Consider the following 16678-nt stretch of genomic DNA (forward strand, 5'->3'; position numbering starts at 1 on the left):
ATTCAAACCATTCACTCACTTCGTGTGCAGCAGCAAAGAGTTTTGTGCTAGGAGAAGTCAACAGCAGCGAGAGATTTGTGTGCAATAAGGAGTGGAAAGGGTTTTTTGGGATAAAAGTTTTGAACCAGCCAAACACCCCAATTTGAGGTGTTTTGTAAACCCTCAAAATATACTACACTGGTTTTGGGGGGTTTTTAAACCATCAAAACCAGCCTATTAAAATCTGGCAAGTAGGGTTTTTAACACCTCAAAACCAATCTAATTAAAACCCCCCAAAACCTTGAAAAAAAAACCCTAAACAGACCCTGAGAGATTTTTAACCAACGATTTTACGAACTTTAGTTAATTTCAATGGAGATTTTTTTAGTATTTGAAACAGTAAGATTTGGACAAGTTTGTCAAAAGCCTTGGAGATAAAGGTTATTAACTCCATGGTTTCATCAAGATAATTTTATTTCGGCTTAGTTTACCCACCATTTTAAGGGTCGGATCGACCGATCGGTCGGATCAGGACTCGGTAGCCTCTTTGGTATGATTCAGTTTTAGGGTGTTTCTGATATTTTTCAAAGTTGTAGGATTAATTGAATTTTTTGGGGGTGTTTTTGCATATTTCAAAAATTAGAGATTAATAGATTTTTGGACATTTTTGAAATAAATTAAAATTTCAAGCCTAATTTTTATTTTGTAGGGGTATTTGATAATTTATTAACATTAAGAGACTATTAAAAATTTTAAAAATATTTTTATTGTTTATGTCATTGATCCAACCTGTTAAACTGGTCGACTCGTGACCTGATCACCTTGTCAGGTCTCACAATGGATTGAGTTTTAAACATGAGTTTACCAAGTTAGCTCCCCATCCGCAAAGCCAATTTATAGCCAAATCTTATCTTTTAAATCCAGCTCCAACAATAACAATAATGTTATATATATTATATATTTATTACAATATTTACATGACAATATAAAATATAAAAAAAAAAAAACAGTTAAAGCTGAAATTTTGAAACAATATAATTGATTCGAAATTGTAGCACTATGTTATTTACAAATAATATTACACTTCTTTAACTCCTCCCTTATATATATATAATATCATCACACGAACTATTTTTAGTTATATAATGTTATTTTGTCATTAAAGATCTTAATTTACAGATGGATACAAACTAAATATGATTATTATTTATTTGTATTTTAATATCTTTAATATTATGAAACGTGTTTTCATATTAAAACTATAGAAAACCATAATGGCTAAAATTATTTTTTGATTTTATACTAGCTTTTAGGATTGTATTCAAAAACAGTTTTCAAAATATTTTCACTCATTTCACCAAATACATTTTCATAAGATTTTTAATATCCCTTGTTAAAAAAATAAAATAAATAAAAATTGTAACTGAAATTCTATATTAAACATGTTACTCTTCTTTAGTTTACCCTTGAAAAAGAATTAGACTTTTCAATGAGCTTTTGACTTTGGACAAGAATAAACGAAAGATCAAAGAATTCTTCCAATCTTTGAATGCGTAATTAACGCAATATTAAGAATAAAGTAAAGTATCACTTCAATGGAAATTCATTCTTTTTGCTCCAGTAATTAATATAAGAATCTTTATTTCTATTAATGCAGGTTCACCAACACCATATTTTTTTATCAAGATTACAAATTATATAATGATTTGTAATCTTGATAAAAAATATGTAAAATATTAAAAGTTAAGAGACTTTTTCCCACCCAAAAAATGGCTAAATAACTTTCTCACCCTCAGACTTCTAAATTATCATTTTACCACCCAAAAATTATATTCCTTTAACAATTTCCATTAAATACATTATAAGGATGAAAATACCCCTACCAAAGATTAACCCCCAATCGTTGGCGACCGCAACGAGCCTTAACCAAATTCTGACATTGGAAAACGGTGATGTTAGGAAAGTAATTAGGGTCGGGAAACCTAGGGGTTTTGTAGGGGAAGGGCCAATGAGTATGTGGGTGGTGACACGAGAAATTTTGGCCACTGGAATCTAGCTTGAACAAAGAGATGCACATGTTAGCAAAGGGCAATGCATGTTAGCAACGTCGCAACTGGCGATTTTTGCCTTTTTCTAGTCGATTATGGCGTCCAAAATCACTTCCGAGACCATATACAAACTCCTCACAACTTCCTCTACAAAACTCATACCTCTTTTTCCCTTCATATCTCCCATTTTTCATCGGTTTTTGCACTTTTTTTTCTTCCCTTAATTGCCACTTCCAAACCCAATTCCAGCCAACTCTGACCACCAAAATCCAATCTACCACCACCAAAAGACTTACCCACCTCTCTACTACAAAAACCCCAATAAGTTGGACGTTGCTCATTCACGGTTTGCCAAAGGCGGCCAGAAAAAGGCTAGGAAACTGTGACAAAACCCTAGGCAGTGTTAGGGAAGCTATCGGGGTCGGGAAACTTGGGGGTTTTGAGGAGGGCACAACGGTGAGTCAAATGGCAAGGTGGGGGATGATTTCCAATGAAGAGGGCTGCCTGAGAAAGGTTGAGAAATTGCTGAAGATGGTCGATGTTTTAGGAGTGATTGATGAAGCCAAAAGACCATCTTGCCCTCACTTATAATTGACTTTTGACCATCATGCCCTTCCTCACAATGAAAATTACTAATGGTGGGTAGTAAAGTGACTTTTTAAAAGATTGAGGATGGGAAAGTATCATTAAGGCATTTTTTGGGTGGGAAAAAGTCGTTAACTCAAAATATTAACAATCACTTGCTTGATTGATTGATCACTTAGTGGCCCTAGTCTCCAAACCGAAGCCAAATGGGAAGAGTGGATCATAATGTGGATCCCCAACATTCATGGGCAATTGATCAACTTTCTCGAACCAAGTTCTAGCCAATTCTCCTGTGAATGGATAGTCACCAAAAAGAACATCGCTCATTCCTTTGCCTTCACTTCCAAGGAGCCAAGCGACAACGAGAGCATCCACAGTCGAAACATATGGTTCGATCACCAAAGGGCAGTCGGAGATGACCACCACCACGCATTTTATGTTTCCGCAAACATTGTTGATTGTTTCTGACCCTGGAGACAGCAGCTTCAAGTTTAGTTTTTCTCCCTTTGTCTCGGCGTACGGCTTCTCACCGACCACGGCTATGGCGTATTAGAAGTTACAGGACTTGACAAAGTTAGTGTCAAGATTTTCTTGGAAGACAACATTTGTGCTTGGATCAACCGTGGTTCTTTTATTGCATTAAGAATGGTAGCTCCTGTTATACGCAAAACAAAAGCAGAATTTGTTGAGTCAATTAAGCTCAAATTAGTAAAGAATTCTGATTTATTATTCTTTTGTTACCTTCGCTCTAGTTATTTCCACTAGCTCTTTGCCACTCAATGGTCCAACCTCCACATTGGAAACCCAAATTATTAGTATGGGTTCTAGCAACAAGGATCTTTGAGGCTTTCTGTGGGAGAGGCAATTAAGGTTGATTTGGAGCTTTACCATTTTTAAATAGCACAAGTGACTTCCTCACAGCTTCTGTATCTAGTTCTCTATGCTCCTGAAGAAAATACAAAACAGCGGTTAAGAATAGTTAGAAGAGAAAATTGTTAAACTGTGCCGAATTTTGATACTTTATAAGGATCGATGCAAACTAGCTTTCATTACATCCAAGTTTGTCAACGAAACCGTAATCGCCCTATGGAATCTTTAAGAGGCCATGGCAACTTTTAATCTCAGAATTCCCCTTACAGCATCATCAATGCGGCTCATAGGAACACCTTCTTGTTAACAAGATCTGTAAGGCACCATGATCTGCACGTCAAAGATAAAGAAATCATTCTTAAATCATTTTCATACAAATGCAACATACTTGAATATAAAAAAAAATTAAGAGAAATTCCCCTATACAGTCGTCTTCAGTTATTTTGATTCCCAAATGTCAAAGTTTTATTTAAAAAGAACAAACAACCGTTAAATATTTGACTTAATTAATGTCCTTGATAAAAATAAGAGCAAATATAGTAGAATGTGTTAGATTATTAAGTCTAGCTCGATCTAGCTTGCTTTAATTAGATATTAAATCACGGTGAAATGTATCAAAGTCTAGTATTAAAGTTAGAGATCATATCTTTTTGTTGTTTCATTGAGGTATAATTTGTAAATCACTAAATTTAACAGCTAGATTTATCTTTTAAATAAAACCTTCACCTTTTGAGGAATTAAAATATTGAGTTGACTATATATGTCTAAACCCCTAAATTAATAAATAAAACTGACATGTCAATACCAGCATTTATTGAAGCTTCAACCGAATAAGTATAGTTTAAACTGTGCATAGGAGTAATTATGTTAATTCCTTCCCATCTAAGATGGTGAAGCCTACCATAAAAATGTTGGGCCAAGGTCCCTCCTATGTGAGGGGGGCCATTCAAAGCTCAATAGGGCTTGTAGTTAAAAAAGAATAAGAAAAAAAAAAAAAAAAAAAAAAAAAAAGTTGCAACAGACGAGGCAGAAAAGAAAAAGAGAGTTAAGGTTTTCATCTCTGCAAAGTCCCATCAAAGCTAGGGGTGTGGAAATCGATTAACTGAATGGATGGGGTGTTTTTCGAACCAAAAATTTTTCGGTTCAAACAATTTTCGAACCGAACCGAAACTGAATCGGAAATCATATGAACCGGTTTCTAACCAAATCGATAGTTCGGTTCGAAAACGGTTAACCAATTTTATACACAATATTAAATTGAAGAACAACTCTGCAACAAAACTTATTCAATGCCTCTGATTATTTCAACTTTAATACATATCATCATAACAAGAATCAACAAAATGTTAACACTGCAAAATAATCCCAACTTTCTTCCCAATCTTTTAACACTATCTCCTCAAATTTTAACTTCCCAATTGCATTTACAAGACCAAAATCATAGATTCATGAAGGAAAAACCAAAGAAAATAAAAAACTTACAAAACCTAAGAAACCCATTTGTATAGAACCAGTCGTTAAAGAAAATGGGAGATGAGGTGGTTGGTTAAGGCCAGGTGAATAGATGTGTGGAGAGAGAATTGCAGTTGCGCTGTGTGGATGGTGGTGGGGAAGCTTGTTGAGTGAAGGTGTAAGTGGTCCGATTCGCAACAACCGACAAGCTTCGATTTGGACTAGCCACATGTCATCAGCAACCAAACATAGCTTAGCATCTGGATTTGAAATGTGAAATTTTGGTTTTATATTTTAGAGTATTTTTACAAGGCAGAAAAAGGGAGTTTGTAATTGTGGAGAAGAAGCAATAAACATAAGTGGGGGCCAACAGGGGAAGGTGAGTAGTGGTGGGGTATTGAAACATGGAGTGAAGGAGAGTTTAAATTTTAATTAGAGATGATAGAGTTTCAAGGAATTAAATGCAGGCAGGTGTGCAGAGTTTGTCAGTTTTTTTATTTTAATTTTAATTTTTTAACTCTCTCGCTCTTTACTTCTCTGGTTTCAAGTTCAACTTTGGGGGACAATCAGCCTGTAATTAGTTCAAATTCTGTTAACCAAACCGATTTTTTCAGTTTTCTTAATTTAAAAGACCGAAACTGAACCGGTTACTTTGAAAAACCGGTTTTTTGGACAGTTTTCAAAATTTTTTTAGCACTAATTAAAGCGATGATCAAGCTCAAATTTGGAAGAGAGATTCACAACACAAGGAGCTACAATCTGAACAATGAAGATCAAATTGTGAGTTCTAGAACTGTGTTTGCTTTCGTGAACAGTATATGAGTTTTAGTGAGATTTTTCCAACCTCCTTTTGTTAGTCAGGTTTCCACTCAGATGATGATGTTCTTTATGATTATATTTCAAGATTTGGTTGTTCTGATGTTGTTTGTTGAATATATCTAATAAGCTAAAAAGAAATATGTAAGACAATATTTGGTTGATAGTGAAGTTTTTGATTGGATTTCGATCCCATGGTTTTTCCCTTTGTATTAAAGGGTTTTCCAAGTAAATTCAAGTGTTTTTGTGTGATTGTTTGATGCTGAATTGTTACTATATTAGTGTGATATTCTCTGTCAATAGTACAAAACTGGATCCTTAGTTTAGCCCAATGTGGTATCAGAGCTTGGTTGGCAATTTTATGTGTGTAGAGATGGAGTGTAACACCAGTAAAATGATCAATTTGGATGGGGTGAACTATCACGCATGGAAAGGTAAAATAGAAGATCTCCTTATTATAAGAACTATCACACTCCCCTTTTAGGTGATTTAGCTAAGCCTAAAAATATGAAGGATGTGAATGGGTTTTGTTGAATAGGCAACTATGTGGGGACATACGAACATGGGTGGATGATAATGTCTGCAATCACATTAGGAAACAAATGCTTATGTGTTTTGGAATAAACTAGATGAGTTATATGCTGGAAAAACGGTGGCAACAAACTGTGTTTGATGAAAAAGTTTTGAACTTGAAGTATAGAGATGGTATGCTATATGACCACTTGAATGATATGCAAGGTATTATTGATCAATTGGCCACATTGAAAATCTCTTTTGAAGATGAGGTACTGGGTTTAGGCTCCTAGGTTCTTTCTCGAAAAGTTGGGAAACTTACAGAGTCTCAATTATAAATTCTACTCCAAATGGAATCGTATCTATGGCTTTAGTTAAAACCAATTTGTTGAATGAAGCAACAAGGAGAAAAAATGCAATTCTTTATCAGGTGATTAAAAGGCTTTTGTGACAGAAAATCGGGGGAGGAGAAAATATAAAGGCTCCAATCATCGTGGCAAATCTCAAAGCAAGTCTAGAGCAAAGAAGGATATTGAATGTTATTATGATGGAAACAAAGGTCACATGAACAGGGGAAGAAGCAAAGGGACAATGAGCAGAAAATAGATGAAAGCAACACAATGATAGCATCCTCAGAAGAATTTCTCATTATTCATAAAGGTGACATGATTAATCTTACTTGCCAGGACTCTAGTTGGGTCGTTGACAGTGGTGCCACCATACGGTCCATACATGCTACCTCCAAAAAGAATTTCTTCTCACCATACACACCAAGATCATTCGATATAGTGAAGATGGGAAATAATGGTACGTCCATGATTATTGGTATAGGTGATGTATGCTTAGAGACAAGCAATGGTAGTAGGCTGACTTTGAAAAATGTAAAACACATTCCTGATATTAGGATGAATTTGATTTCAGGTGGAAAGCTTGATGATGAGGGTCATTGCAACATCTTTAGTGAAGGACAATAAAGGCTCACTAAAGGATCCATGGTTATGGCTTGAGGGAAGAAACGTCTACTCTCTATATGATGCAAGCTAAGGTGTCTAAAGAATTTCTTAATGCAATTGTTAGTGATTCCACTATAGAGTTGTGGCATAATAGATTAGGTCACATGGGTCAAAAAGGTCTGCAACACTTGGCTAAGCAAGGACTTCTACAGGGAGTGAAATTAGCAAACTTGAAGCGTTGTGTTCACTGCTTGGCTGGGAAACAAAGTAGAGTTAGTTTCTAGACTAACCCCCCATTAAGAAGGCCAGAGGTTCTTGACTTGATTTACTCAGATGTTTGTGGTCCTATGTCTACGAGATTACTTGGAGGTTCGGTATATTTTGTGACTTTCATAGATGATCATTCCATAAAAGTTTGGGCTTAAGTAGCTTTAGGCAATTGTTAAGAGGGAAATCGGGAAGAAGCTGAAATGCATCCTAATAGACAATGGTGGTGAAAACCGTTTACTAAAGCTAAAATGAAAAAAACCCCTTAAACAGTATTATTAAAATTCTATTTATTTAATAGCTTGTTAGTTGGATGTTTTTTAAGTTGTATATCACTATATCTTTCTTATAGGTTGGGTTCAATCCACTTGATAATTAAAGGTAATAATAAAATCTTTTAACATTACTATTTGACGATATTTTTGTCATTTTATTATTATTATTATTTTTTATGACCGGGATGTCTGGGCAGCTTATGCACAAGTCAACTAATCCCCAGAGCCCATTGAGCACCTTACAAACCCAATGTTCTAGGGTAAGCCATAAATATGGTAGGTGACCCCAAGGTCATTTGAACCACAAAAGTCAATGAAATGAGCAAATCAAAATAAAAACTCTCTATAGTAATACTCAAAAGTTTACCTAAAAATATAGTAAAAACTCTCTATAGTAATACTCAGGGGCGGATCCAGCATCATTGAGGGTAGGCCTTAGATTTTGAAAAAAAAATTGCAAATATTTATAATTAATTGTTTTTATATCAAAAAGGTACAAATATGTATGTCCCACAATCAAAGTAATTGCTATAATATGTTAATGCGGCAATGCCAAGTCCACCAATCATAAATATTGCGGCTATGCTGGCCCAGCAGTTTCATTATTATAAATATATTATATATATGCAGCCAATCTCCACGGCTTTTGTATCCCTAATTTTATTTAGTGAGTGCGCCTCTCTTTCTCTTTCTTCCTTGGTTAGTTGAAGTTACAATTTTTGAAGAATATTTTCTAGTTTATCAGTTTTAGGTATATATATTACTTATTTTAATTTAGTTTATTTTAGGGTTGAATCATGTTTGGTTTATTAGTGATTTTTTATTATGATGAAAAAATGTATGAATCTTGTGAGTTTGTTTTGTATTTATTTAATTTTGTAATTAATTGAAAGCATTATTATTAATTTATGACTTTAGATATCACAATTGCATCGATAAAATTAATTTTTTGTATAATTAAAGGCAACCTGATTTGCACCAATTATTAATATATTAATAATGGTATTTTTATTATTTTATAATGTGATTGGTTGGCTAAGTATGCTCTACTAGTAATTAAATTAAATCTAGATGATCTATGCCAATAATTTAAATAAGTCAAAAAATGGATTAGCAAATTATATAAGTTTTTAAATTTCAAGAAAATTAACACTATAAAATGATTAATTAATTACTAAAATAATCTTTTAATTAGATCTAATTGTTACATCTAAAAACATGATAAGTCAGACTTTGTAATTTTATTGATTAAAGTTTCATTAGTCTTTCTTTACATGTATCATATTATCTTTTTTTATTTGATAGCTATGATATCCAATTATTTCAAGAGATTAAAGAAAATTTCAATAGAAATTGTTGATGAAGACTCTACTGATATTGAGGTTAATCAAATCTCATTAGAAGAAGAAGTCCTATGTCAATGACAACAACACCATGTAAAAGAAGTTCAACCTTCGATCAGAATGTTCAATTTAGATGAGCTTGAAACTAATATAGGATTGAGGATACCAATTAACAAGATTTGTTGTACTGACAAGTAAAATAAGGAAGTTCGAAGAGCATACTTGTCAAAGGGTATTTGCCAACCTAAAGATCATAACTTTCCTTTCACTCTTTTTGGAGACAAAAAGCGTAGATTTACACCAGAGTGGTACAAAGAAAGTCCAAGTTGGATGGAATATAGTGTGGCAAAAGATTGCATCTTTTGTTTAAATTGTTATCTTTTCAAAACCGATTATAGCGACAAAGCAGGTGGTGAAGTTTTTGTGAGTAAGAGATTTAATAATTGGAAAGATAAAGCGAACGTGAAAAAACATGTTGGAGATCATTCTAGTACTCATAAACAATGTCATGCCAAGCGTGTTGATTTGATAAACCAAAGGCAACACATCGATGTAAATCTTGCTTGCATGTCAAAAAATGTCAAATTGGACTATCACATTCGTTTGAATGCATCAATTGATTGCATTAGATTTCTTTTACATTAAGGATTGGCATTTCGTAGTCATGACGAGTCGGTTGAATATGAAAATCAAGGTAACTTTATGAAACTATTAAAGTTTCTATTCAATCATAATGACGAAATAAAAAAAGTTGTGCTGCAATGCTCTGAAAAACTATCAAATGACGGCCCCCAACATCCAAAAGGGATTAACTATTGTTTTTGCTCATTTGATGATTAAGAAAATTATTGCAGAAATTGTGAGAGATAAACAACCGTTCTCTTTACTAGTTGATGAATCTCATGATGTGGCAGTGAAAGAACAAATGGCTATTATTTTTCGCTATGTGGACAAAATAAGTTGTGTTTTGAACGTTTTATCAAGGTTGTACATGTTAAGAATACTTCTGCAAAGTCTTTGAAAATTGCAATAGATGCTTTTTTTGTAAAGCATGGATTGAGTTTGACAAGTTTACGGAGGCAAGGTTACGATGGAGCAAGCAATATGAGGGGTGAGTTCAATGGTTTGAAGACTTTGATATTGAGAGAAAATAAACCAGCTTTCTACATTCATTGTTTCTCTCATCAACTCCAACTGGCGCTAGTCAAAGTTATAAGTAACCATTCGGCATTGGGTGAATTTTTTCAATCTCTTTCTATGGTATCAAATACTATAGCGGCATCTTGCAAGTGCAGAGATCTTCTACGTGATAAACAGTATAAAAATTTGATATCTTTAATTTCTAATGGTAATCTTCATATGGGACGAGGTTTGAATCAAGAATGCACTATTAAACAACCAAGAGATAAACGTTGGGTTTCACACATAGGGACAATTTGTAGTGTCATAAATTTATTTTCTTTTATTGTTGATGTGCTTAGGGTGATTGAGATTGAAGGAGACAATTGGCAAAACAAAAGTCAAGCAAGATGTTTATTATGAATCATGGAGAATTTTGAATTCGTCTTTTTGTTATTCTTAATTAAAAGAGTATTAGGAATCACAAATGAACTGTCATAAGCATTACAAAGAAAAGATCAAGATCTTCTTAATGTCATACAATTTATACAAATTTCGAAGCATCAATTGCATAAAATGAGAAATGAAGACACTTGTTTTGACATATTGTTAAAAGAAGTTTCTGATATGTGCAAAGATAATGACATACCAATCTTGGAGAATATGGAAGATAACTTTGAAAGGACAAAACGGGGGATTGTGTCAATTACGAATAAACATCATTTTAAGGTGGAATTGAATTATACAGTTTTGGATAACATTCAAGAAGAACTCAATAATTGTTTTGATGAAGTAAATATGAGGTTGCTTCAATGTATGGCATCTCTTGATCCAAGTAACTCTTTTGTTGCATTTAACAAAGATAGATTACTTGAATTTGCAAAGTTCTATCCTGCTGATTTTCCTCAACACGATATTTAGTTGCTTAATGATCAACTTGAAAACTATTATGAGGATGTTAGCACTAATTTCAATTTCGCTCATGTCAAAGGGATTGTCGACCTTGCTAAAAATAATGGTTGAGTTTAAAAAGAATGTTGCTTACAACAAAGTTTTCTTACTTATCAAATTAGCATTGGTTTTGCCTGTGGCTACTGCAACAGTTGAAAGGGTGTTCTCTGCAATGAATCTTGTGAAGAATAGTTTACGTAATCGAATGGGAAATGAGTAGATGAACAATTGCTTGGCGGTTTACATTGAAAAAGAAGTTTTTGCTACAATTGAAAATGAAGATATCATTGAACACTTTCAGAATATATCGAAGCGGAAAATCATGTTAAATTGAAGATCTTCAGGTATACTATTATAACTTGCTTTCATCTTCAAATAATCAATATTCATATATTCAAATTTTTCAAGTATACCATTCTAACTTGCTTTCATCTTCAAATAATAAATATTCATATATTCAAATTTTTCAAATATACCATTCTAACTTGATTTTTTGGTCAATATGCAGAGGATGTGTGGATTTTTAATCTAGACAGTTGAGTTTTGATATTAACATCTCAATTTAGAGTTATATAGCCTGAATTTTGATTGCTTCTCCGGTGATTTTAATCCTTCTCTTTGTAAAATTTTTTGTATTTTACTTGTGTTAGAGTTGTGATTGACCTCTAATTTGTGTAGAATATTTTTGGTGGATTATAGTTGTTGTAAACTCTTTTGGTTATATTGGATTTAAGTTCTTGTGGTTTTTTGCTCTCTTCACATTGAAAAGGTTTTTCCACGTAAAAATTTTCTTGTGTTTCCTTGTGAATTGAATGTTATTTTCAACACATTTGCTCAAAGTTTTACTTAAGGTTTAGTGGTTTTTTAAAAGTTTTTATTAATTGTTTGGCAAATAATTGTAGAGTCGTGGGGCCACCCCCTAGACAAAAATCCTAGCTCCACCACTGGTAATATTCTATATAAGAATAAACTTTAGATAGTCATAAAATTTAATAGTTTTTGGTGAATTATTATTTAGATAATGGTTTAATTGAAATAACTACAAAATGTTCTTAATAATTCGTTAAAATTGTTGCAATCGAATGCAAATATAAATTGGAGTTTGACAGGTAGAATACAACGCAATTAGTTTAATCTCACATATGTTTAATCTCATATGTCGAAAATGGTCAATCTTTTTGTTGTACTATAAAGTTTTTGAAATATAATATATATATTTATTTGGATTTTAAAACATAACATTGGAGATTGGACCATTGACTCACTTTTTAAAATTCCTAACACCTCCCTTTAATCCCTCTCAAATATCAAACCTAAATATAGAGTGAATGAAAAATCTTTTAACCACATTTCTTCCTTAAGAACAAATAACATGTGAAAGGTGAAACCGAAAGTTTAGTCAATTGTTCAAATATTAATGGATATAAAATTTGCTCTATCCCTTTTTTTCTGGTTCACTAAATTTAGCTTAAGATTACACTGTCCTTAATTAGCTAATTCATTTCTTATATAAACCTTTCTTTAGTTTAATCAAATAAATATTGTATAATATTCAATTACGAAAGTAGTATAATAAAAACCATGAAGATATCAAGAAATTTGATCCTCCTGGTGGGGTTTCTATATCTGTGTTGCTATGGCTCCTTGGTAATTGCCAAGGATCAAGAGGATGAATCAAAGTCTGATTCTGGAAAAGAAGACGAAAACAAAGAGTCTAAAATGATATATAAAGATCCAAAACAGCCCACCGAATCAAGAATCAAAGACTTGTTAAAGAGAATGACTCTTGCTGAAAAGATTGGTCATATGACTCAAATTGAAAGAGTTAATGCAACTTCTGATGTCATGAAGTCTTACTTCATTGGTAAATGAATTTCCTTTGTTTTACGTATGCATGCACATATTATAACAAGCTCAGCTGATTATATCTCTTGAAATTATATAAAACATCTTTCGAATCGAATTTCTCTCACAGTAGAACATGAGAGACGGATCTTTTGAGATTATATAAGAGGTATTGAGATCTAGTCTCTCTTACACTATAGAAGGTGAGAAAGGGTTTGGTACTTTGGTTTAACAATAATGTTTTGTTTACAATTGAATCATATAACTAGATAAAAATTTATTTAAAATTACTATTTCGCCTTTCGTTTTTTGTTCGATTGTATGATTCAGTTGTAAATATATCTTTTCTCATGCGAGAAAGGGTTGAATTTAAGTTTATAAGTTTAAACATAATATATTGCTAACTAGTTAAGTTAATTAGATCTCTTAATATTGTATAATTCTTTCGAATTAAATCCTTCTCATAGCAAAATATGAACAGATTTTTTGAGATTATATAAGAGGCCTTGAGATCGAATTTCTCTCCCACTAGATCTGAGAAACGGTTTGGTTTAAATTTATAAGTTTGAACAATATATCTTACTAACTGGTTCAGTTTATTAGATCTCTTGAATTTTTACTTCTCACAACAGAATGTGAGAAAACAAATCTTTTGAGAGTACACAAGAGGTCTTGAGATCAGATCTCCCTCACACTGGAATGTGAGAAAGCGTTTGGTTTAAGTTTATAAGTTTAAACAATATATATACTCGATTGGAATTTCGAATCTTGAAATTAAGTATATTGATTATTGCAGGGAGTGTTTTGAGTGGAGGAGGAAGTGGTCCTGCTCAAAATGCAACGCCACAACAATGGGTGGATATGGTGAATGAGATGCAGAAAGGGGCTCTGGAAACACGTCTTGGGATTCCAATGATTTATGGAATTGACGCTGTTCATGGCCACAACAATGTTTACAAGGCCACAATTTTCCCCCACAATGTTGGCCTTGGAGTCACCAGGCAAGTGACCATTTTTATCTTCCCAAAAATTAATTTCATTATATATTCTCCCACAATTAATTCATAATTTCTCTTCATTTTCCAGGGATCCTAAACTTGTGAAGAGGATTGGAGCAGCAACTGCCCTCGAAGTTCGAGCAACTGGCATTCCTTATGCTTTTGCCCCATGCGTCGCGGTAAATAATTAAGTTTAAAATTCTCTTTTGATCTGAGCTTTATCTGAAAAACGTATTGGCATATATATAAAATAATATATTTACTTCGTCGTAAATAATACAGGTGTGCAGAGATCCGAGATGGGGAAGGTGCTATGAGAGCTACAGTGAGGATGTGAAAATTGTGCAAAGCATGACTGAGATCATCACAGGTTTACAAGGAGATTTCAATCCCAATGAAGTTAAGAAAGGCTATCCATTTGTTGCTGGAAAGTAAGAATCATCTATTCATAATTTTTTTTTCCCTTGCTTCCTTTAATTGATTTATAAATCTCTAATGTTTTATATATCTTGGTTCAGAGACAAAGTTGCTGCTTGTTCAAAGCACTTTGTTGGAGATGGTGGCACAGTTAACGGCATTAATGAAAACAACACCATTGTTAACGAAAAGCAATTGATGGAAATCCACATGCCTCCCTATTATAATTCAATAAATCTTCGTGTGTCGACTGTTATGATTTCTTATTCAAGTATTAACGGAAAGAAGATGCATGCAAACCGTGATCTGGTTACTGGGTTTCTCAAGAACAAACTAGGGTTCCAGGTACGTAATCTAATTCGAAAACAAAAAACCTGTATATTATGATCATTGGCGGGACAGACAGCCCATATGATACGTATGTCCTACTTAAATTTTTTTTTTTAACTGATTATAATAATCGAATCAGTTTTGATTTATTGTTTATTGAATTTTGATAACAGGGTTTTGTAATCTCAGATTGGGAAGGAATTGATAGAATCACTCCTGTACCACATTCAAACTATAGTTATTCTATTGAAGCTTCAGTGAATGCTGGTATTGACATGGTGAGTTCTATTTATTGAAATAAATTGAAGAATTTATATTAGATGTTTTACTAAATGTTAATTTCTTTGGTTTTTGATGGGCAGATCATGGTTCCTTACTTGTACGACCAGTTTATTGGTAATCTGACAGAACTTGTTAAGAACAATGTTATTCCAATGAGCCGCATCGATGATGCTGTAAAGAGGATTTTAAGGGTCAAGTTTACCATGGGACTCTTTGAGAATCCATTGGGTGATTACAGTTTTGTTGACAAGGTTGGATGCAAGGTAAGCTCGTTTGCATTGTCGTAAAGTATCGAAAATTCTCTTGTGCAAACGTATGCATTTCCTCAAAATTTGATGTAATCTTACATCCCAATTGATTGTCATCAGAAGCATAGAAAACTAGCAAGACAAGCTGTGAGGAAATCACTTGTGCTATTGAAAAATGGCAAAGCTCCAAATCAGCCTCTATTGCCTCTCCCAAAGAAAGCCTCAAAGATCCTTGTTGCTGGAACGCATGCTGATAATTTGGGTTTCCAATGTGGGGGCTGGACAATTGAGTGGCAAGGAGCCAGCGGAAATAATTGGACCGAAGGTAATAAAAATGGATCTGAATTCTCTCTTGACCTAAACTTCACTCCATGGTTAATGTTACTGATTCTGGTTTTACATTTGAACAGGAACCACTATTCTTAAAGCCATCAAAACCACAGTTGATCAAAGCACAAATGTAGTCTTCCAGGAGAATCCTGACACTAACTTCATCAAGTCGAATAACTTTGAATATGCCATCGTGGTGGTTGGTGAGAAGCCTTATGCAGAGACAAAGGGAGATAACCTGAACCTCACCCTGCCAGCTCCAGGGCCAAACATCATCAACAATGTTTGCCAAAACGTAAAATGCGTGGTGGTCCTCATCTCTGGCCGCCCTCTGGTGATGGAACCACATCTTCCAACCATGGATGCTCTTGTTGCTGCATGGCTTCCCGGAAGCGAAGGGAGAGGAGTTGCTGATGTTCTCTTTGGAGACCATCCATTCACTGGAAAGTTAGCTAGAACTTGGTTCAAGAGAGTTGAACAACTCCCCATGAATTTTGGGGATCCAAATTATGATCCACTCTTCCCCTTTGGATTTGGTATTGAGACCAAAGGAAGAAAATAAGTAAGTTTGTTTTAGATAGTCTTCCCTTTTGGAGACCAAAGCAAACCATTACGTTAAAGAGAATTTGCTTAGAGACATGCCTATTCTTTTTTTTTTTGGGAAAAGTCTTACAGACATGCTTGTCATATGATAGTAAGTATATTTCTAATTTTACCTTCAGTACTATAGAGGAAGGAATAAATTAAATGATCAGCTATCAGTATGTATTGTGTTTACAAACAAGCCATTCAATAAAAAGAGCTTCATAGTATGAATATTCCCATGTTTTGTATTTTTTTTTTTTTTTTTTTTTATAACCGAAATGTGGATCATACTACTTCAACTAATTCTAAGACACATTGAACCACGTGTTTTGTATTTCCATCTGACTGCAGAAAACTTGCATCATCATCAACCACATCACATTACAATGTTATATTTAAATATTATCTAACAAGATAATGTTATTTAATGTCGCATACAAAACATAACCTCTGTGTCCTAAATACAAGAACC

General features: G+C 33.5%; 1 protein-coding gene and 1 pseudogene across 1 annotated transcript; one reads left to right on the top strand and one right to left on the bottom strand.

The window, feature by feature from the left end:
- Positions 1 to 1742: 1742 nt before the first annotated feature.
- On the bottom strand, positions 1743 to 3770 carry LOC116105092 (annotated as a pseudogene).
- A 321-nt stretch (positions 3771 to 4091) lies between these two features.
- Positions 4092 to 16373, top strand: LOC116105093 (beta-glucosidase BoGH3B-like). Its single transcript, XM_031391515.1, has 11 exons — positions 4092 to 4148; positions 4452 to 4508; positions 12885 to 13035; positions 13813 to 14017; positions 14103 to 14193; positions 14297 to 14445; positions 14533 to 14776; positions 14935 to 15039; positions 15124 to 15306; positions 15412 to 15616; positions 15702 to 16373. The coding sequence occupies exons 1-11, from the start codon at positions 4092 to 4094 to the stop codon at positions 16181 to 16183; spliced, it is 1929 nt and encodes a 642-aa protein (XP_031247375.1). The 3' UTR covers positions 16184 to 16373.
- The last annotated feature ends 305 nt before the right edge of the window (positions 16374 to 16678 follow it).

This window comes from Pistacia vera, unplaced genomic scaffold (assembly GCF_008641045.1).
Source record: "Pistacia vera cultivar Batoury unplaced genomic scaffold, PisVer_v2 Contig492, whole genome shotgun sequence".
Lineage (NCBI taxonomy): Eukaryota > Viridiplantae > Streptophyta > Magnoliopsida > Sapindales > Anacardiaceae > Pistacia > Pistacia vera.

Bases quoted from the DNA above. Each gene is read 5' to 3' on its own strand.
- LOC116105093 (XM_031391515.1), top strand. From the start codon at position 4,092: ATGTATCAAAGTCTAGTATTAAAGTTAGAGATCATATCTTTTTGTTGT. The intron at 4,509-12,884 runs GCAGAAAAGAAA...GAAAACAAAGAG, and splicing joins AAAAAGTTGCAACAGACGAG to TCTAAAATGATATATAAAGA. The intron at 14,194-14,296 runs GTAAATAATTAA...TAAATAATACAG, and splicing joins CTTTTGCCCCATGCGTCGCG to GTGTGCAGAGATCCGAGATG.